This window comes from Ostrea edulis, chromosome 2, assembly GCF_947568905.1.
Source record: "Ostrea edulis chromosome 2, xbOstEdul1.1, whole genome shotgun sequence".
Lineage (NCBI taxonomy): Eukaryota > Metazoa > Mollusca > Bivalvia > Ostreida > Ostreidae > Ostrea > Ostrea edulis.
The window spans coordinates 74,589,044-74,612,147 of record NC_079165.1 but is presented as its reverse complement, the minus strand read 5'-3'; the positions used below and the strand labels follow the sequence as shown (position 1 = coordinate 74,612,147).

The window sequence follows — 23,104 nt, the reverse complement described above, 5'->3', positions numbered from 1 at the left end:
ACGCACGCATACTTTATTGTATTCTTTGGAATTTCATTAATTTAAAATCGGACACTTTGTCACTGTTGTGTTTCATATATTAGACTATCAAGATGGCATAAATGATAAATACATAGTCTTCCAAGTGGGGTATATCCGACAGATTGTTCTCCTGTAAAGAATTGGTGTGGGCTTTTATTATTCCCCTGCAATTATTTGCACTTTATCTCTGCGATTAATTATTTGGAGAGGTGTCGGACCAGTTTATTAACATTTAAAGTTACAAATGGGCCAATCGATAATTTACCCCGATTACTAATTACAGAGTGTGAGAAAATTACAAAAGAATATATTGCATAATACAAATTCGTTAAGCTGTGTTAATGTGAATTTCTTACGATTCCGACGTCTAAGGGTATTTAGCGATGCATTATGGGGTATATAAATATGAATGCTCCATTCCATCCAACATCATTGTCAGTCTGTGATTCTATTGAATCACGGCTACAAAAAACGAATAGCAGATTACAGCCCGCAAAGAGTAAACTATACTCAAATCAAACCTAGCGTTTTCTTATTTAAAATTCAAAAGCAGTAGATTAAGTAATGAAGGCAGTATGTGTTCACTGCAGGTACAACGTAGGTTGCATTCAATTCATTGAAAATTAATCAAACAGTATTCATGCTAGCCTCGGTCCAACATTATATCAAATAAATATTTCAGTTGTCACATTATGTACAGTAGATGCATAGGTACTACAAAAGTTCAGTTCTATCTATAAATAGCTACAGTCAACTTGATATATGATAGTTCTACATAATTAATATTAAAATCCATCAGTTAATTTTCGATACAATACGTCTCCAGTAATATCATTTAATATTACTTTGACGGAAGACAGGATTGGAATCTCTGATGTGATCACATGCTTTATGCATTTAAATACTAATGAAAAGATTCGGTTCTGTTGGAAATTCTATTTCTTGTGCATGCAGTTCGGAGATTTTTGTGTTATTCTCCAGTTTCCTCCGATCAATGAGCTACACATTTGCCACATACAATGAATAAAGAAAACGTATTTCTACAACGATCTGACTAGTTCCTGCGAATAAATCGTTCCGCCAATCATTAAAATCAAAATAAACACTATCGTTTCGAGTGTGATCAAAATAAAGGTCACATAGAAAAAAATACTATCAAGTTTTCTCGCTAGATCAGCCCAGGTGAACTTGTCCATCTTTTTCAAAGTGTCTGCGTCCTCCTTTCCGGTCATATCAAAATCTAGAACGTTCACATCGACTTCACGGGTGTTTGTCTCATTTGCAATGTTCGTTTTGTTTCTGTTTGTCTTTATACAGTAGCTACATTTTCTTAAGCAGACAAAAGGAAACGTGTTGTTCTTCATCAGTTTTTCTGCCCAGCTCGGTAGATGTTTTGAGGAATCCTGAAAGTTGACGGACATCACTATGACCGACAGAATACACGACACGACACTGAAGCACAAGGTGATTGCGAGGTACACAGCTGAAAATACGAAAATAACTCACTCTAGACAGATCTGACAGACACACCAACAGTTTTGTAATTTTACATAATATCTAAACTCGATTTTTCTTTCTTCTTCAATTCATTAGATACATGCATTGGGTGAGAACCATACGTACATAGAACTGAGACATCGATAGATGTTGATGGGATTTTATCCGTGATTATTGTTAGTAACACAGCCAGAGACAGCAGTACTGTGAGGATGAATCCAATCTGTAATAATGAAATGCATATGAAACAGTGGTAAGGATACTTTGAAATCGCAAAAATATCCAAGAAAAGATCTACATGTGTATGGTATGATACGAAGTAGTAATCTTTACAAATACATTGTATACCTTTTCACCAGATTCCACAGGCAGAAAAAATACGAGTGTGTTGAGGTACGACAACAGAAACACCGGAAGCAGTATGCCTGTGACGTAATATGCTGTCCTTCTCTCTGTCACCATTGAAAACACGACCACCCAATGTTTTGTTATTGAGCCATTTGCTCGAATTTCCGTCAATTTCTCTTTCCTGACGCTGGATTTCAGTAAATGCCACTCGCCGTTAGGTCTGTAAATTATAAAATCAGAATGTGAATACAAACAATTCAGCGAACTGATTACATTGCAGCCAACCCTAAAGATATATAAATAAATAAAAATATGCAATTTTCAAACTAGAATATCTTTTTCTTTTCGAGTTCGAGTTTCTCTGATTTACATTTCGACTACTAGATATATTGGTCTTCAAAATGTTTGAAAAATAAATGTATAATTATAGACATGTTTTCAAAGTCTATATATATATATATATATATATATATATATATATATATATATATATCCACCGCTGTTAAAGGAGTGTTACCTGCTCTTGGATATCTTTATACTCAAATATTGATACTTTTTCACACGCAAAAGAATTGGAAACCGTTTCCTTTTAATTTTTTTTTATTTGTTAGTACATGTATTATGTTTCGCTAACTATTATTGTGGAGGGGAAAATAAATAAATATGTTTTGATTCAGTGCAGAATTGTTTATGTGACGTCAGCGCATAACGGATACCAGTTGCAGAAATGTTTGAAAAGAGGAAAGCAATGCTTGACTGCGTCTATATTTCGGTGCATTTGAGACGTTTGAAGCGATAGAATAGAAGATAAATCCCCAGGTAGCACAAAACGTTTTCGTAACATTGTATTCCTGTTATAAGGACATTATCAGAAACCATTACTAACAAATCATTTTAAAAATGTTATAACTTTTTTTTTTAGCTGTAAAAACGTTATAAGCAAACATTTTTGACCAAACATTTGTCAATGTTTTAAAATCATTTTGTCATAATTTTAAAACCATTGTAAAAACATTATTGAAAACGTTAGGATCATTTTTCTTTTAAACATTTGAAAATACGTACGTTTTCAAAACGTTTTAATAATGATTTAAAAAGCATACCTAATATACTATGTTTTTCTTAAAGTGACCCAAATCAAAGTACTGTTTCAAAGATATTCTTTTTAAAATAATTTTTTTCTTAAATTACATAATATTGTATTGTTGCCAGCCAATACAAATGCAACATTGCCTTACAATGTTGATAAAACATTTTTAAAACGTTACAGAGATACATATAACTTTAAAAACTACTAGTATTTCAACTTGGTTTGATTTATTTAATTGATACCACACTTTAAAAAGAATTGTTACAAGATACAACTGCAGTATATTGAATTATAATAACATTTTATAAGTTAAAGAAAATTATTTCATGCTTCTAAACTACCGGTAATCATCTTACGTCAGTTTTAAAACATCTTTTATCTTAACATAAAAAAGAATAAAAGTGTATTTTCAACTCAACAATAATTTGAACAAATGAATGCTTGTGGGCATTCTCTGCTCTGTGAATTAAGTTCGGTGTCACTGCTCATTTGCAGATAATGCAGTGTAAGTTAGTCCCCTCCTTCCTCCACCATAGTAAAATCCAGCTTGATTCAGAATTCAAACACCATGCGACCGCCCTGATTTCAGAATTTTGGATTGGGGTTAAACACATCACCAGTATACATGTATACTTTTTACAATGAATTGCATTTCTCATTTTATAGCTGCTGCACACAAAGCATCAAAGAAAACTGTCTCGTTGGAGACAATTAAACGAGAAGTTTTATACATTCTCAGGGTTGCTCTATATCTTCCTGGAGGAACTAATTATGCTAAGGTATATATGAAGTTTGTCGTCAGAAAAATACAGTAAAACATTGTTAAATCTTATGCTGGTCTGTTTATACAACTCTGTAGCATATCACATGTTGTTCATGTCTTCATCAAATGTTTGAATATACATGTACATACATGTAGTACATGCAGTTGTTTGCATACATGTAAATGAGTAATAATTTAGTAAATATGTGTTTCATGTTCAAATCTTTCTTTTTCAGAAAAAAGGGGGGAAAGACGTCAATTTAAAAAGAAGATGAATCGGATTCGTAATAATATGGACTGATTTTTCAAAATACAAATTTTATTTGTAAGGAAGACTGTTGTTTATTTTATTTCATTTCGGTTCAGGTTTTTAAGCATGTTCACAGTTTATATAAAACATTGATGAAAGGGTTTGAAAACATTTAACAGAATTGTTTGAAGAATGTCGTATATAATCTTGTAAAATTGAATTTTAAATGCTCTCAATATATTTCTATAAATGTTCTCAAAACGTTTCTTCTAAATGTTCTTAAATGGTTTCTTAGAAATATTCTTAAAACGTTTCTTAGAAATGTTTTCAAAACATTGCAGTATAATGTTTTCAAAAAATGTTATGTTAACGTTAAAAACCCCACACAAAGCACGTTATAATAACGTTTTAGAAAACGTTTTCATAATATTTTCACAATGTTTTACAACTTTTTGATAACGTTGTTGTACTAACTGTTTTGTTTTTTAAAATATATATATATATATATATATATATATATATATATATATATATATATATATATATATATTATTTCCCAGAACCTATTCTATAACAATAGTAATAGTAATAATAAAATACACTAATTTATAGGGCAGCGGTCAGGGATGGGGCCCTGGCTAAGCTCCCTCAAAATTTAACAAGACATTTCCTACTGTGCCACGCAGGGCACATTCTATAAATTCTATTCTATAATGTACAAGCTTAAGTATATTTATTTGTCTAGCGTATTATAATGTATATAAAAAAAATTATTATGTGTATAAATTATGATATTTGTTTGGACAAAAAAACGCAACCCCAAACCATTCTAGTATACATTTTTTTAAAAGAAAAAAGAACATTACCATAGATGAGATGATTTAAGATTTGATTCATAAAAATAATGTTATTTAAATAGCTTGCTTATGCCTGTGGTACCAGTGTGGTACATAGGCCACCAACAACACTCCTCCATCTGGTTCTGTTTTGTGCCAGTCTGGCCAGGTCTTGCCACCTATATCCCTCAGACTCCATTTCTGCATGGATATTTCGTCTCCAGGTGTTTCTTGGCCTTCCTACTTTCCTTTTCTCCTGAGGGTCCCACTGTAACCATCATTTGGTGATAGAGTTAGCTGGCTTTCGTAAAGTGTGGCCTATCCAGCTCCATTTCCGTTTTTTAAGCTCCGACTCTATGGGCTGCTGTTTGGCCTTCTCCCATAGATCCACGTTGGTTATCTTTTCAGGCCATCTAATCTTCAGTATTTGTCGAAGGCATTTGTTGATACAGACTTGTAGCTTGTTGATAAGGTGTTTGGTGGTTTTCCAAGCCTCGCAGCCGTACAATAGGTTCGTCTTGACATTGGAGTTGAATAACCTGATTTTGGTGTTCAAAGTAATATTGCCTGCTCTTCAGATAGTTATCATTCTGAAGACTGTTCTCGCTTTTCCTGTTCGGCTTTTGGTGTCTTGTTCAGAGCCTCCCTGACCATCCATGATACTGCCAAGATATGTGAAGGAGTCGACTTCTTCCAGAGGAGTTGATTTTACTTTGAAACTGGCCTGATTGTTTGTATTTGCATTGAGTACTTTGGTCTTTTTTGTACTGATGATAAGGCCAGTCTCAGCTGCTCGTTCTTCTAACCGGGATAGTTTGTCTTCCATCTGTTGGTGGTTATGAGACAGAAGGGCAATGTCATCAGCACAATCTAAGTCATCAAGTTGTGACATTAGTGTCCACTGGATGCCATTTCTTTTGTTGTTAGTAGTTTGTCTCATTATCCAGTCTACCGCTAGGAGGAACAGGAAAGGTGACAGCAATCATCCCTGACGTACCCTGAGCTGACCTCCATGCAATATTCTGCTCTTCATACCTGTATATGTGTTCTTGATGATGGTGATGAACTTTTCAGGTATTCCATAGTGTCTCATGAGTTTCCAAAGTACATTTCTATCAAGGCTGTCGAAGGCTTTCTGGAAGTCTACAAACACTATATATAATGCCGAGTTAAATTCAAGTGATTGCTCGATAATTATACGCAGTGTGGCTATTTGATCCGCACACGATCTATTTTGACGGAATCCTGCCTGGTTGTCTCGCAGTATTTGGTCAACAGCTTTCTTCATTCTTTCCAACATGATTCTAAATAACACCTTTCCCGGTACTGACAGAAGCATTATTCCCCTGTAGTTATCACAAATGCTGAAATCACAATTCTTTGGTAGTTTTACTAGGTATCCTTCTTTCCATTCCTGTGGTACATCTTCTTCTTCCCAGATTTTACTAATTAAGTCGTAAAGCATTTGTGTTGATGTTTCGATATCAGCTTTTAATACTTCTGTAGGAATGTTATCAGGACCCGGAGACTTGTGGTTCTTTAAGGTGTTAATGGATTGCTGATTTCTGTTTTTGATGGTCTGTTACAGTTGATTGGTAGTAGAGCTATTGCAGGTTGTATATCTGCGTCTAGTGTTTGGTGGTTGTTGGTTCAACACTTCTTTGAAATGCTCAACCCATCTCTTCATTTGCTCTTCGGTTGTTTTTAAAAGGTGTTCCCATCTTTGTCCGTAACTGGTCTACTGCTCTTTTTGAACTTGTTTGTCAGCATCCTGATGTTATCGTACAGGGCTTTGATGTTCTTCTGCCTGGTTGCTTCCTGTGCCTCTGATGTCATTTTGGAGATAAATTCTCTCTTGTCCCTCCTAACTTATTTTTTACTTCTTTATCTGCCTTTGAGTACTGCTGTTGTGCTCTTTGCTTTGATGATCTTGTCTTGCTGTTGTTAAGACTTTCTTTCAGATGTTTCTGCTGATCAATTTTTATGAGCGTGTCAGGCGATATCCATTCTTGGTGTTTTCTATTTCGAATCCCAACCACTGCATCACATGATGTTGTTAGAACTTGTTTCACCTCTTTCCAATACTCCTCAGTTGACATTTGATCTTGGTCCAGGTTTTGCAAAGTACTGAACCAATTTCGTACTTCAATTTTGAATTCTTCCTGTTTGTCTTTGTTTTTTAACATCATATTGTTTTGTAGTTTGTCTTGTGTTTTGATGTTTCTTAAGTTTCAACTTGATGTTGGCAACAAGTTAATGATGGTCCGACGCTGCGTCTGTACCTCTTTTAACTCTTACATCTTGCAGGCTTCTCCTGAACTTCCTGGAGATACATATATGATCTATTTGATTTTCTGTTCTCATGTCCGGTGAGACCCATGTAGCAAGTTGGCAATGCTTGTGTGGAAATATGGTTCCCCCAATGACAAGATTGTATGTAGCACAAAAACTTGCAAACAGTTCTCCATTCTCATTCATAGAGCCTATGCCTTTTGTTCCAATTACTTCTTCAAAGCCGGTGTTATCTCTTCCTACTTTAGCATTCATATCTCCCATGATGATCGTAATGTCTTTTGTGCTCAATTTTCTAATTGTCTCTTCAAGTAATTGATAGAATTCTTCTTTTGTTTCATCGTCTGCACTATTTGTTGGAGCATAACATTGGATAATGTTGAGGGATATGCGCATGTTGGTGATCTTAAATTTTGCTGTTATGATTCTTGGGCTCACTGGTTCCCATCCTATAAGCGTTTTATGTGTTTCCTTAGATATCATAATAACTACCCCTTCTGAACGAATTGCTTGTTCCTCCACATGTCCTGAGTATAGGATAGTCTCTCCTGATGTTAAGCGTAATTGTCCAGTATCTTTCCATCTTGCTTCAGCTATTCCCAATATTTCAACTCCATATCTTTTCATTTCCATAGCAATAGTTCTAGATTTGCCGGTTATGTTCATTGATCGCACATTCCAAGTGGCGATCTTGGCGACAGATTTAGGACTAAAAGGCTTCCGCCCGATGATTTCCTTTCGGCTTTCGCCACCTGACATCATGCTCCTTCCATTTGAAGGGCCCTTTCTTCCTACCTCTGGTGTTTTTGTGTTGTTTGTTTCTGTAATCATTTGTTTACCCTTGAACGGGTGATTGGCTCATCCAAAGGCTCCAGTACTTTGTTTGTGAAGACTTCTGGATGCGGTCTCCCCCATATGGGCCACTGGCCGGTGGAGTTTTATACTCTTATACTCTCATACGCCCTTTGCCGTTGTCACATTCTTGTAATCATCCGCCGGGGCCTTGGTCTCCCCACTATTTGTCCATAGCGGAATGGTTGATTTGGAATCAGAGTTTTCCTTCTCTTAGATGAGCTGCGCTCCCAGGCTAACGAGTCCCATCTACCCGAAGCACTGGTTTTAAGGCGCCACTATCTCGCCTTCGCCCCTTCTCCTGTTTCGTTGACAACAGTTCCACCACGTGAAGGCCAGGAGCTGGACTTTGGTTATCAGAGGTTTTAGTCTTACGCGTGCAGTAAGGAGTATTTAATAAGTACTGGGAGCTTATCCCCAGCACCACCCCTAGGCATAACAACCTTCTGGAATAGACTGAGGAATTAATATACCGCTCATGCTGCCTTAAAGGTCCACACACGCCAACTTCGAGTCCATAGATGACCCTTACTAACTGGTTTAGTTATGTACACAGTACTGCATGCTAAAGGTTAGGCACTGTAATCTGTAATCCCCCTCCCCAATTCGACTCCGAATCGACTAGGGGGTTAAAACGTCGTTGCATTCCTGGTGTATATAAATAGAGGGGATATACATATCACCCATACTACAACTCTTACGGCGTATTGATAGAAATTCAGAGACCCGTGGTGAGGTAATCTCAGATTGCAATAGCTCGGTCTTTGATGCGACAGACCCGCATCATAAGTAAAAGGTAGCGGCCGTTTCTTCGCCAACCTTGTCCAAAAAATAAAAATTTAAAAGAGTAATGTATGTTGGTCCAATGATGATATTGGATGAATGTTCGGATTGCTCTACAATTGTTTGGCTAAATTGTATGATTACATGTAATTTCACAGACGACAAAAGTCTGGTCAAACTGTTTTAGCAGTTAGTATGATGTAACTGCTACATTGCATGCCTTGGTCCAACATAGAAATAATGGTATCAGAGTGCTACTTAATTAACAATGCTTCACCGACCATGGACCGCCGTGCTGCCATGTGTTAGATAAAGCGATGAATTAGTGTAAATATTCACATGACAGGCATTCAATTGCCAAGGTGTTGCCATTCCAAAGTTGAGACAGTGTATATAATCATACATGGACATTTGTCATCAGCTCATGTAATGTCGATGTTCATATGTATATGTATGTTGAACATGCTACAGAACAGTAAACGTATGCTGGTAAACAAAATATCCAAGATCTAATCCAATTTCGATATCGACTCGATATCGTTGGACTACGATGCCGATGTCGTCGATATCGACATTAACACAACGATATCGTATCGATATCGACAATTTCTATTTTGAATGCGTTTGAATTAATAGTCTTTTTATACACAGTGTTGATATCCTCGATATCGTGTCGATATCGAATCATGATCATTTTGTAATGGTTGTGTACGACATTCTCACAGCGATATCGTATCAATATCGACAATTTCTATTTTAAAGGTGTTTGGATTAATAGGCATAATATACACAGCATAATGTCTGCCGACGATATCGATGTCGACATTCTTATAACAATATGGTATCGATATCGACGCTTTATATTTTATGTGTTTGAATTAATAGGCTTAGTATACACGGAATACTTTCTCTCTGCGATGTCGATATCGTCGATATAGACATTCTTACAACGATATCGTATCGATATCGTCAATTTCTATTTCAAATGTGTTTGATTTGATATCGACATGAAGAGAATTCAATTCTTTACAGTTCTAACACTCCGTTTAGAAAAACGATCGTCAATGTCGACAGGAAGAGAAATCAATCCTAATTCAGTAATATGCAACCATTACAAAAACTATCGACACGATACCGACATGAAGAGAATCCAATTCTTTACAGTTCTAACACTCCGTTAAGTAAAACGATCGTGATTCGATATCGTCGACATCGACGATATCAATAGGAAGATAATTCAATTCCATTTAAGTTCTAAAACTATGTTCGGCAAAATGATAGTGATTCGATATCGACACGATATTGTCGATATCGACACGAACAGAATTCAATTTTATTTCAGTTCTAACAATACGTTAAAGATCACGATCATGATTCGATATCGACACGATATTGACAGGAAGAGAAATCAATGTAAAACTTATACGGTACCAATTTTGATGCACCAGATGCGCATTTTGACAAATAATTTCTCTTCAGTGATGCTCAACCGAAATGTTTGAAATCCGAAATAACAATGAAGTTTTAGAGCTATTATAGGGGAAAACATTGTGCCAAAAAAGTGGAGTCAAATTCGTCTGAGGATAAGAGCTATGCGTAAGGTAGATAATCCTTAATTTTGAAATGAATTTCTAAATTTTACAACAGCAATTAAATATACATCAGTATTTTCAAGCTAGTAACGAAGTACTTAGCTACTGGGCTGTAGAGATCCTTGGGGACTAACAGTCCACCAGCAGAGGTCTCGACCCAGGGGTCATAATGTAAAACTTATACGGTACCAATTTTGATGCACCAGATGCGCATTTCGACAAATAATGTCTCTTCAGTGATGCTCAACCGAAATGTTTGAAATCCGAAATAACAATGAAGTTTTAGAGCTATTATAGGGAAAATCAGTGTGCCAAAAAAGTAGAGTCAAATTCGTCTAAGGATAAGAGGTATGTGTGAGGGAGATAATCCTTAATTTTGAAATGAATTTCTAAATTTTACAACAGCAATTAAATATACATCAGTATTTTCGAGCTAGTAACGAAGTACTTAGCTACTGGGCTGTAGAGATCCTTGGGGACTAACAGTCCACCAGCAGAGGTCTCGACCCAGGGGTCATAATGTAAAACTTATACGGTACCAATTTTGATGCACCAGATGCGCAATCCTATTTCACTACAATCACTCGGTTAAACATAATGATCATGATTCGATATCGACAGGAAGAGAAATCAATCCTAATTCAATCCTCTTGCAACCATTACAAAAACTATCATGATTCGATGTCGACACGATATCAACAGAAATAGAAATAATATCTACTTTAGTTGTAACACTACGTTAAGCAAAGCAATCGTGACTCAATATCGACACGATATTGTCGATAGTGACAGGAAGAAAAGTCAATCCTAGCTTAATCCCCATACAGTCATTACAAAACCGATCATGATTCGATATCGACACGATATGGTCAGTGAAGGTATATGTGATTATTAGAGGGGTACATATCGATATCGGTACGATATCATGTTTGTTTTTTCGATATCGTATCTACATCGTGTCTTGGACATAACTCGGTAAAAGACATTGTGTCCATGCTTTGCCATTGTATATACATGCACTGTGTATATGCTGAACAGTCGACATTAGACCAACGTTAGAGCGATTTGGATTTATAGCGTTGAGCATAGTACTTTGTACCTTGTTTTGTAGGTCAAACATTTAGAACCATTTTACGTTGAACCAACATCTTAGACTAAAGTTAGGCTTATTAGCACTTAAAATTGTAAACCAACATTAGCATAAAACGCTGGGCCAAATGTCGATGTTATTGGACCACCGTTTTGTTAGCATGCTGTCTGTAAAGCAATCTGAATCTTTTAAATAAGGCTTAATTAATTAACAAGAGATGTTTGTAAAACATATATCCCCCTGTTACAAAATTTAAAAGGGTTATATACATGCATAATTTGATTGATAGTAGTATCACCAATTCGAAATATTAAGCAATATCAGGAGTGGATTAACCAAGATGTCTGTCAAGCTAAGGGTTCTCAAGATATTGAACGGACAGTATATTCCTATGTCTAGTTTGATCCTTGACCTTTGACCACGTGCCCACTAAATCGATAGGGGTAATCTTCTCCTGAAGATGTACCAGTGTACAAAGTTTTATGTCTGTCAAGCAAAGGTTTTTCTAGACATTGAGTGGTCTGTATATTCATATGCCCAGTTTAACCCTTGACCTTTGTCCATGTGACCTCAAAATCAATAGGAATCATCTACTCCTTCGGATGTACCATTGTATCAAGTCTGATGTCTGTCAAGCAAAGGGTTCTTAAGATATTGAGTGGACAGTATTTTCCTATGTCCAGAGTAAATTGACCCTTGACCTTTTGACCTGAAAAACAATAGAGGTCCTCTTCTATTCATAATCAACTTACATATATAATATCATTACGATCAAGTGAATGGTTCTTAAGATATTGAGCGGACAACATGTGGTCTACCGACCGACAGGTGCAAACCAATATGCCCCTCTTCTTTGAAGGGGTGCAGAACAACCTGAGGTCATGTTACACGGTAGGCATATTGGCACGAAAAGGAATCCTTACTTTTGGTCTGAGCCCACAGCATAAGTCGGAATTTGTGTCAATTATTAGTGAAATATCCTCGTTGGGGCGATAAACAAAAATCTATAAATCAATCTGGCATTAAAACATACTAGACGTGATAGACGTAGACAATTTATTTAAATCGCCTCTCATTGGCAGTTTTCCTATGGAATCTAAACTGATTGTCAAGTGGAATTCCATTACACTTGAATTATCCGACGAAAGAAAAAGATTAGATATAAAACATCGCATTATATGGATGATTTCGAATACATACTCCAGGTCATCCGCGAGGATTACAGTTTGCGCCGGATGAAGCTCAATTTCGTCTGTCGAGTAACCCCAGCTGGTGAGTTTGATTTCACATAACTGGGTATCAAAGGGGTAGAACGTGATATCCACACTGCAATGGGTAGTGAACATCCGGGGCTGCTCCCAGTCCACTTCACCAGTATGTGTGATCCGGTACAGAAGTTTGGAATCTGATATGATGCTCAGGTCAGAAACTCTGCGTTATCGAAAGAAAATATGTACTGGAAATCATTAGTTTCAGATATAATATCAAGAACAAAAGCCTTATATTTGTGAAAGGTAAAACCTTTTGAAAATAATGAGTACACAAAAAGCACTAATTAAATCTGTAGCAGTTTAAGATAATGTTCAGATGACAAAAACTATTTAACGGTTAAACAAAAAACAGCAATCATCTGTATCGTGTTATCAACTTATCTTTCATTATCAGCAATATAATCATTAACAACGTTAACGGGAAATCAATGATCAGTGAAAGACTTTTCAATAAATACTGCGTTTGATCATTGAAGCAGGAATAGATAATCGTTATTGTACTTTGTGCATATCATTTCAAGAAATGAGTTTTCATGATTTTTGAAACGCCCATGTTTTCAAAAATATTTAGTTTTGGAAAGATTAAACATACATAGTGCTACAATAACAATGATATCTCCCATCAAATGTAAACTGGTACATTGTATATGTATTTTCAGATCCCTAATGGACACAATCTTCGTACGTCTGTGGTAATTAGCAGTACGGTAAATGATGCAAAGAAATTCAAAGGAATTCTTACGAGTTATCTACGAAGAAAACTGGCCGCCACACCTCGCTTTCGTCAGCAAAAATGTATGTTATGTTTGGATATTGAGAAATATCCCAGGTCAACCGATGGTCCTCCCAGCTCTGAATCAATATCATAACATTTTTTTTTTCAAAAACAAGTATTTTTGCTAAAGAAAGCAAACATTAAAAAACATGATGTAATTTTTACTTTAAAATATTTATTTTCTAAGAACAGCACATTATCGTTAAATGTAATAATTATAGAAACATACCGCTTCCAGCCAACCCGCAGTCGACAAAACTTGGTTTTTTATGTCCTGAAAAAATTATGAGGAAGTAAGCAGCATACATTTGATGTGATATTTTAATTGATAGGTCCAAAATTTTTCACACTAGTCTGAATTTCGCTGCTGTCATATGCGAGAAACCACCCAGTGACCTGGACCAGTAAATGTCCGAGTAAAAATAAACAGGTGAAATCGAGAGAACGATGGCGTATATTTCTGTTATTTTTAAGAACCTTTCTCTTGAAATTTGGCATGCAAGTAGTTAAAACATTTCTACAACCAAGGAGCTCGGCTAATTACGCATACCACACCTAGTGTCTGATTTTGTAGGCATTTGAAGCGAGTAGGTAGTTTTCAACTGGGTCAGAGTTAGACCCCTTTCTATATTTATGGTATCCCAGAGTTCGGGCCCAAAACGAGCTTAGTCCCTGTTTTCGTGCCCGTGAACGAGATACTAACTCGTTATAACGAGATAATTAATTCGTTATAACGAGATACTAACTAAGTTAAGATATTTGTTTTACTTTTTCAAAAATGAGCCCAGTCAGCTTTCGTAGTATCCACTCATTCTAACGAAAATATGAGACAGTCAATGCTCGGGAGAAATGATGTTAAAGGGGAATCTTTATCTGATGACTTTTAATCTTTAACTATAACAGGGTTTAAAGAGATTGGAGCAAACGCTAGTACGTGTTCAATTCCAAGAGCAAAAGTAGCAAAGAATTTGCACATTCATTCGCCCACGATAAAGCGTAATTTGACTTTTGAAGAATAGAGGATCCCAAAAATTTGACAATTCCATATTGTTCGTTTATACATCCAAACTGATTGAAAATCCGGTGTCCAGTATAACATATTCTTTAAAAATATAAAAAAAAAAAAAAGAAAGAAAAAGAAATGGTATAAAATTTTAATGCATGTACTTTCATTTACAAATCCTTGGGTGTTACATTTTAAAATCGTTTTGATTTCTTCACTAATTGTAGTAAATACAGGTCTTAAAACTCACAATGACATTAAAGTGTATAATGAAAAGGCAAAGATAACAAAAAATTTAAATCCTATAAAGAATACAGAATCAAAAACAGGACAAACGCGGATCCCTGGAAACACCATTGTTTGGATCCTAGGAGGAGTAAGTGTCCCCTGTTGATCGGTCATATTCACCGCTCTATCTTGATCTTGCTCCGTAGTGAAAGTAAGTCGAAAAGGTCAACCAAAAAATTAGCATGAAACACGTCAGATAACACCCGATTTAATCACAGGGGCTTAGCCCGTTTTGGGCCCGAATTCTGTGATACTATAAATATAGAAAGGGCTCTAACTCTGACCTAGATTAAAAAACCTGCCCACTCGCTTGAAATGCCTAAAAATCATAAACTAGGTGCGATATGCGTCATTTGCCGGTCTCCTTGTATGGATTAATGTTTTAAGGTAGTACTCTACATCGTCATAATGGCTGACTTCCTTTATAAACATGGATGAAAAAATCGATATCAGCAATATTAAATTTTTCCTTTTCCATTTCAATACCTAGCCGAATAGCTCAGTAGGTTAGAATACCGACTGATGAACTGTAGGTCGCAGGTTCAAGTCCAGTAGGGGTTTTAAATTTTTTTTTCAGATTACCTTCTACTAAAACTGTATTTTTTGACAAAATAAAGTAAATTAAAACATTTTTCAACTTCAAAACATTGTTGTACATATCCTCCACTTTTCATCTACATCAAATTTCTCTGGTGTAGCATACCTCCTTAACTACTTGCATGCCAAATTGCAAGACATAGGTTCTTACAATAACGTATGTCTCATACGTCATCGTTCTCTTGATTTCACCTGCTTACTTCTTCAAATTTGATAATGTTGTTTGTGTAGACGTCACATGACTCATTTAATCCCCCCCCCCAGCAACATCAACTGTTGACAAGATCTGTAATTTTAATGAAAGCACTAAAGACCTGATATATAGATAATATTACATGCTAAACATGGGGCCCGAGGGCTGATATGACATATGATATGGATTTTGGCATGTAATATTCTATTTATCACATACTGCACTTTTTACATGCTTAAATATTTCATACGAACGGAATAGTATTTTCGATTTTTTCCATCTTAAATTTGATACGGAGTCCAAAAGCTGATTTTATAAAACAATATTCTTGTTATCACATGCGGGTTACGTTTTAGAGGCAGATAAGGAATAGTTGATACATTACTTTTCCATTGTAAAAACCTTGATACAATGATTTGCTGTAGTAAAAAACTTTGGTACATTGAATTACTCTGATACATTGATAACTATATGGTGCATTTAAAAACTTGGATATATCAATTATAATTAACTATGGTAAAAACTCTCATACACTGATTTACTACAGTAAAAACATTGATTTACCATGGTAATAACGTTGATACATCGATTGTTACAAGCGAATATATAATTTCCGGCTTGATATCCACTTTTGCACGCTGGTCTGATACATGTACATGATATGGATTTTTTGACCGGTTATTGATGTCGGCTAACTTCAAACATCAAATATCTTAAAATTTATCTAAACATTATTCTTGTGATATTGCACCTAGAGAAGGAAATCGGACATTGTTTTTGGCTTTCTTAAAAAGATTTATTTCATTTCACTTACTAATAAATAATTTTTACCCATTTTCTCCTTCTTTAACGTTTTGGGTATTTCGGGTCTTTAGGGCGTTTCTCAAAATGGCAGATAGAATCAGGAGTTGATGTTTTGTAAGATATGTGATCCAGATAAAGCGAACATAAAAAGTATGAACAAGTAAGTAGAGTATATCTGATGTGAAATTTTAATTGATAGGTCCAAAATATTCCATATTTATCTGAATTTTCCTGCTGTCATAGGTGAGAAACTAATCGGGACCTGTTTCTTGAAATTTGGCATGCAAGTAGTTAATACATTAATCTATGCAAGGAGCTCGGCAAATTACGCATATCTCACCTAGTTTCTGATTTTTGTTAGGCATTTGAAGCGAGAAGGTATTTTTTTTTTATCTGGGTCAGAGTTAGACCCCTTTCTATATTTATGTTATCTCAGAGTTCGGGCCCAAAACGGGCTTAACCCCTGTAAATTCAATAATATGTTGTATTTTTATTTTTATTTATTAAGATCATTCTGACGACCATAGTGATTATTTTGTATCGAAAGTGCAAAAAGCCAGATATGCATATTCTCGTTAGAGATTTTCGCGCCATTAGTATGTGACGTCATACGTGTCAATCGCGGTGAAGTGAGCAAGCTTGAAAACATTTAAGGATGTATGCTACACCAGAGGATGTAGATGAAAAGTGGAGGATATGTACAACAATATTTTGAAGTTGAAAATGTTTTAATTTACTTTATTTTGTCAAAAAATAGTTTTAGTAGAAGGTAATCTGAAAAAAATTTAAAACCCCCTGCTGGACTTGAACCTGCGACCTACAGTTCATCAGTCGGTATTCTAACCTACTGAGCTATTCGGCTAGGTATTGAAATGGAAAAGGAAAAGTCTAATATTGCTGATATCGATTTTTTCATCCATGTTTTTAAAGGAAGTCAGCCATTATGACGATGTAGAGTACTACCTTAAACAAGTTGTGAACAGCACATACAGCAGGCTTTTGATACAAAATGGAGAGAATCAACAGTTACAAGTCCCATTATATTGTGCTGTACAGCATATAGCTGTAATAATCAGCACAAAAAAGAAGAGTTTCTTTACTTTTACCAACGAGGCAAGTCGGAGAAATTTTGTGAGCTTAGAACTAAATTTAGGAATACTTCAAACCAACGGAAAACCATCTTCAATGACGAACTTACACATTGCATTATAACCCATTTAATTCATGATATCGACATTTCTGTTTACAAATTAATAGGCTCGTTGTCCTTCAGACTGGACATAATCAGAGACTGAGTTTGAGAACTCTTATAGCCTACCAGGTACTGAGGCAATCATTGAAGTCGCCGTGGGTCTGGCAACCACAGAAATTTCTGTGTAGCATACACTTTTTATATATATGCACCTTTGATTTCATATGCAACGATATATTACACCCCCCCCCACGCTTGACGTTTTGAGTACTGACACCATGTAGGAAATGACTACACGGTCTACCCTTAACCCCCCCCCCCCCGATTAAAATAGTAAGAAAATGAAAAAGTCGAAAAAATGCCAGTTAATAATCGTCAAAAATGCTGAAATGCGGAGGCTTTATTTTTAAAAAATGACGGTGCGTGCCAACGTAGTGAAAAAAATTGCAACAATATAATGAATGACAGCCCCCCCCCCTTATATATTTTTTTTAAAGTAATGAGAGGGACGATTATAAGGTAGAGGTTACGACTACATGTATTGGCCCCATCTCTCCCCCCCCCCTCTCTCTCCTCCCTCTTAAACACACACTATACGATTTAAGAAGTCGATATATTTTCATCAGATTGGTAATTTTAAAATCCCCCACCTTTGAAAAATAAAATTATAAATTAAATCGATATCGGTAAATCGGCTGTATCCGTCGACACGTTGTAGGATAATGCATCAATTTAATTAAAAGGAAATCTTCTCTACCTTCTCCAGTGTAACGGTTAGAGAAGAACTGATTTTAATTAGATCATCATTGGCTAATGCATGTTATACTCTATACATATACAGACCTCTAATGCTTTAAAAATATTATGATCTACAAGGGAACACAGTCAAAATGTTGGCAAACGAAATGTGTCATTCAGATATATACCAAAAGTTGAAAATTCCATCCTTTCTGTGAGCGGGATTTCCGTCCGAGTCCGTCAATACCGATGTACGTATTAGGCTTATTTAAATGTTTGCTGAGGGGATTTCTTTAAGATTTGGCTCAGCGGCAGGTTCAAATATGTATGGCGGAATCTTAAATACTAACGGGATGTCATCGATGTCGGAATATTAATTATCCATTCTGTATAATTTATGACTTTCTATTCACACACACATACATAGCTGAGCTGCAGCACATTGACATATATGACGTTATGAAGTATCACGTGACTAGATAGCTCATTAGTGACGATTTGAGAAGCGGAAGCTTTGAATATATGCAGATAAAATGCATGTTTGTATCAATTATTGGGAGTAATAAAACAATATAACAGCAAAAATGTGCTTTATTAAGGTTACTCCTTCTGGTTTTAATTACATTAAAAATCGTGGTAAAAACCCTTTAACTGTAAACTCTGCCGCCTCTATTTTCTTATTTCTAATCTAGAGGTTAGAGCGTTCGCCCCACATGCGGAAGGCCGGGGTTTGAATATCTTAGTCGTTAAAACAGGTAGTGAGAGTTCCATCGCCAAACGCTCGGCATCAAGTGTGAATGTCACGGGTCCTCGGAGATGAACTTTAAAACGGATATCCCGTGTCACAGTAGGTGTGACACACTAAAAATCCCTCACTGCGCAATGGCCGTACGCGCCGAGCATAGGCCTAACTTTGAAGCCCTTCACTGGTCTTGGTGACGTCTTCATGCGAGTGAAAAATTCTGGGATGTTATTGAGATATTCTACGAAAAGAAGTCCGTAATGATATAGGAATGATAATACCAAACCCCCGGGTGCGTAACCCGGACGCAGTTTACCCCAAGATTGAGCAGAGACATAAATCACTAGGTGTTGCATGATTGGCTAAAATTAAGAGTGAAATTACATAGAAGTTTAAATTGTCGGGATGAAATTTTTTCGCACAAAATCGAAAATGACTGAGGAAATTACCATAGTAGGGGACAGAGCAATTGACTGCCGATCGTTGTGTGTTGTAAAACGGGACCTTATATGACTTTTGTCTTTTTTTAAAATTATCAGCACTTGGAATGAACTGTCAAATGTTGGCGGCCATTTGTCTAAAATTGATACAGTTAATTAGTGGGCATGTGACAGGGTGATATTTTTCTAAAGTAAATATATTATTTCATTATTTAGATTATGAAGATTAGTACATGACAAAAGTTGTCTTTACTTTTAATTTATTTTATGTACAACTTAATAGTATATGCAAATATCTCTAAAGTTATTTATAGATTATGAGATCATAATGGTCAGTAATAGCACCATGTAAATATTTATAGAATATATATTAGAACTCTCCAATTTCATTGGTTGTCTAAGTTCCCTCTCTTTACTATTGTTCACATTTTGAATTGTCTTCTAAGAGTATAGAAGTGTTTTCTAGAAGATTTTCCAGAAGATTTTCCTAGTACAATTCGACTGTAAGTAAATATGACTTTCTTTTGAGTTTTTATGATCATATATAATTCAAAGTACATGTGCTTACCTTGAATTAATACATTTGCTGAATAGTTAGATTTTATGCATTTTCTATGATGGTAATTGAGTAAGAGTGATCATATGCATTTCTACATTATCTTTAAGTTATCAATTACAACTAAAGAGTAAAATGTATATCAGTATGAATGTATATTAAAACTATAAATCATGATTGAATCAAATGTAGTAGTTTAAATATGCTATGTGTGAATGTCAGAGTGTTCGAGTAGTATTCAGCTATTTTTACTTTTTATGATTTCCTTGTGTAAATAAGTAATGTAACATAAGTTTCATACAAGTATTTGATATTTCATTATTTCAATATAGATTTATTACCAGCATATAGAATATTCTGGACCTGACCATAAATTTGGCTCTGTGTCACATATAGGTATGGCATTGCATTTTTTTTTGTATATTCTTTGCATTATAAGTTCTGAATATTCTTATCAAGTTGATTATTTAGTCTATGATTACTTAGCGCAATAGTCGAGTAGGATCAATCTATTTATTATTTATACCATAAAGTAATCAATAGTCAAATATATCTTTATAAGCACTTTTAAGGGGAATAACTCTTGGTTGTAAACTGTGCTGAGCAAATGAGTTTTCTTTGTTGATATTTTTATACTATATGTTTTAATTCATGATATATATTATATGTGATATTCTTGTTATATATTTCAGAGTTACTTAGAAAAGAATACAAACTCTGATAGAACCCTACCATTGGTGTTGTGTTGTTTATATTCCTATACAACCCACACTATTACAGGAGGGTCAACGTTATAATAAGGAGGTCTATGGAAAATAAATTGGTACTTTTTCCCCATAAGTATTTTGCGAGATCTCTGTCATTTTGGGTGAGGGGCTTCTGGGATATTATGACAAAATAATTCTAGACGAATGTACTGCTTCAGCTCCGACTTTTTCCGAGCGCTTTAGTCATTAGAGTTCCCTATCACACAAAAGGTGTATTGAATTTTCCCCAGAGTTTTGCGTACAAGTAGATCAAACGTCTCTAACAAAGGTATCTAATTGTGCATATTTATTTTATAGTAGACCTACAACTCAACGATGCTGTGATGTAAATAAAACAGAAGTAAGAAGTGCCTTCTTGAGTTGTCAAGGACGCGTTTCCCCATACCCAGTTAAGTATACAATGTATATATAACTTTTTTTCAGTGTGTTCAGTCAATCACATTGCGTATTACAAGTAAAATTTTTGTAATTACATACGTATTTGCCATTCCAACGAACTTTTGTGGATAGTCGATAATTTAATGAAACTACAGGCTTAAGGTATTCAATGTATAACAAAAAATGATGAACAATTTTGTATGATTTAAATCAACGTAAGTGTTTTTTTTATTCAATAATGATGAAAGTGAAGTAGATGAAATTCACATGACTCTATATGATCAGAAGCTGAGCATTTTGCACTTAAGAATTTTAGAGATATGTTTTTTTTTTCAGGCTCCCTTGGATCAAGATGGTATTTCTATTGCTCAATATCTATATTCATTTATCTTATGCTGCCATATTATCATCATCGGCGCATACATTGTATTATAATTGTACTTTCTCCAATGTATCATTAAATGACCATGACAAGCACGCCAAATCGTATGAAAGACTTGTGTTTGATTTGATGGTATTTAGAAACAAATTTTACCCCTTTTTTAAAGTCTTGGGGTGTTCTGGTAAAGTTTGTGTCTGCTGTCCATGTCGAGGCAGTAACGAAATAACTGCCCTTCGTAAAAACCTAATTTTCTAACAATGTGTGCGGTAAATGATTAATTCCATTTCCTATTCTGATAAAGAGAAAGTATATGTGACTTTTCACCAAGAGATTTGTATAAAAATATATTTTGTTTTAAAAATATTCCATAAAACACGCTCCTCTCATACACTTCAATGTTAGATTCTAGGTGAAATAAATCAAACAGCAATCAAAATTTGAAAAAAATTCCTATGGTGGATTATTTTTATTTGATGAACCCTACAAAATGATACCATGATTAAAAATACCACCATCCACTTACTAGACATGAAATAAGATCGTTATACATTGAATAATAAAAAGTATATTTTAAAAACTCAGAGAAAATGTAGGATTATCATTTTAAACAAACATTATCTGGAAATTCAAAGACTTAGATGAAACAATATGTCTTACCATATAGTTGATGGTCAGAAGATTTAAGGCAACGCTGACATTCGTAATCTGTGACGGACGAACCAGCCTATCATAACTGCTGCTCAGTATCGTGCTTTTCCGTACCGTTTGAACATCTGAAGAACTCCAAGTCCATGACAGAGGGGTTGTTATTGACAAAAGAAATAAAAGATACAGTTCTTTCGCCCCACCATACATTTTGTATACTGGCATTTTGGAAAGGCCTCCGTCGCAATGCTCAGAGCTCAAAGAAATCGAGGCGCGAGTGGTAGATTTTTATACGGTGCTCATTGCTCATTGATCGCTGCGTATTCTCGCAGAAGTATGCAAATTCCATAAATTGATTTGACGGAAATAATATACTTTGAGTCCCTGAGTGACTTATGTCAATGCGTTTGTCAGACAGGAGCTGTAAGGACAGCTGAATAGGTTGTAAGATTTTTATCTTGAAATCTGTTTGTTGAGAACTTGTGACATAGTGTGCATACGGTTACTTACATGTAATAAATATGTATGTTATTTGTACATGTACAGTGTATTTAGGAAGTGTATAAACGATGGAAGCGGGGCAAGGGGGTGGGTGGGTAATTCATACAAATCGACAAAGCCAGTTATAAACAAAATTACTTCATGCTTCCATTTATGATATATTAACCACGGTAAACAACAGCAATCTTTATCATATTCATAGTTTTGCAACAACTTGTTTTTTATGGGGTTTTTGTTTGTATTTTATGGGTTAAAAGAGGTAACTTGCGCGTCACAGTGTTTATATCGAGAAATATAAAACAACCTATTGAAAAGACATTGGTGAAGTAAATGTTAGTATTTGTTTACTAGAGGTTGACTTGTTTCGTATTTCGATTGAGATAGCCTAAGCTATAGAATCGATATAGTGCAAACAGTT

The 23,104-nt window shown here is 35.2% G+C and overlaps 1 protein-coding gene and 1 long non-coding RNA gene across 2 annotated transcripts; one reads left to right on the top strand and one right to left on the bottom strand.

The window, feature by feature from the left end:
• Positions 1-597: 597 nt before the first annotated feature.
• On the bottom strand, positions 598-22,568 carry LOC130051579 (neuronal acetylcholine receptor subunit alpha-3-like). The gene is made up of 7 exons (XM_056153599.1): positions 22,198-22,568; positions 13,690-13,734; positions 13,428-13,537; positions 12,615-12,845; positions 1,867-2,086; positions 1,645-1,741; positions 598-1,504 (listed from the first exon to the last, which is right to left on the bottom strand). The coding sequence occupies exons 1-7, from the start codon at positions 22,408-22,410 to the stop codon at positions 1,062-1,064; spliced, it is 1,359 nt and encodes a 452-aa protein (XP_056009574.1). The 5' UTR covers positions 22,411-22,568; the 3' UTR covers positions 598-1,061.
• LOC130051580 (uncharacterized) lies at positions 1,367-2,679 on the top strand. The gene is made up of 4 exons (XR_008799834.1): positions 1,367-1,496; positions 1,615-1,771; positions 1,878-2,084; positions 2,544-2,679. It is a non-coding gene; the product is annotated as an uncharacterized LOC130051580 (long non-coding RNA).
• Positions 22,569-23,104: the final 536 nt, after the last annotated feature.

What these genes read in the sequence shown, in the direction of transcription:
- LOC130051579 (XM_056153599.1), bottom strand. Translation starts at nt 22,410, where the DNA reads ATGCCAGTATACAAAATGTATGGTGGGGCGAAAGAACTGTATCTTTTA. An exon ending in CTGCGGGTTGGCTGGAAGCG is followed by an intron (nt 13,538 to 13,689) that starts GTATGTTTCTAT and finishes ATATTGATTCAG; the next exon opens with AGCTGGGAGGACCATCGGTT. An exon ending in ATCCTCGCGGATGACCTGGA is followed by an intron (nt 2,087 to 12,614) that starts GTATGTATTCGA and finishes TATAATTTACAG; the next exon opens with ACCTAACGGCGAGTGGCATT.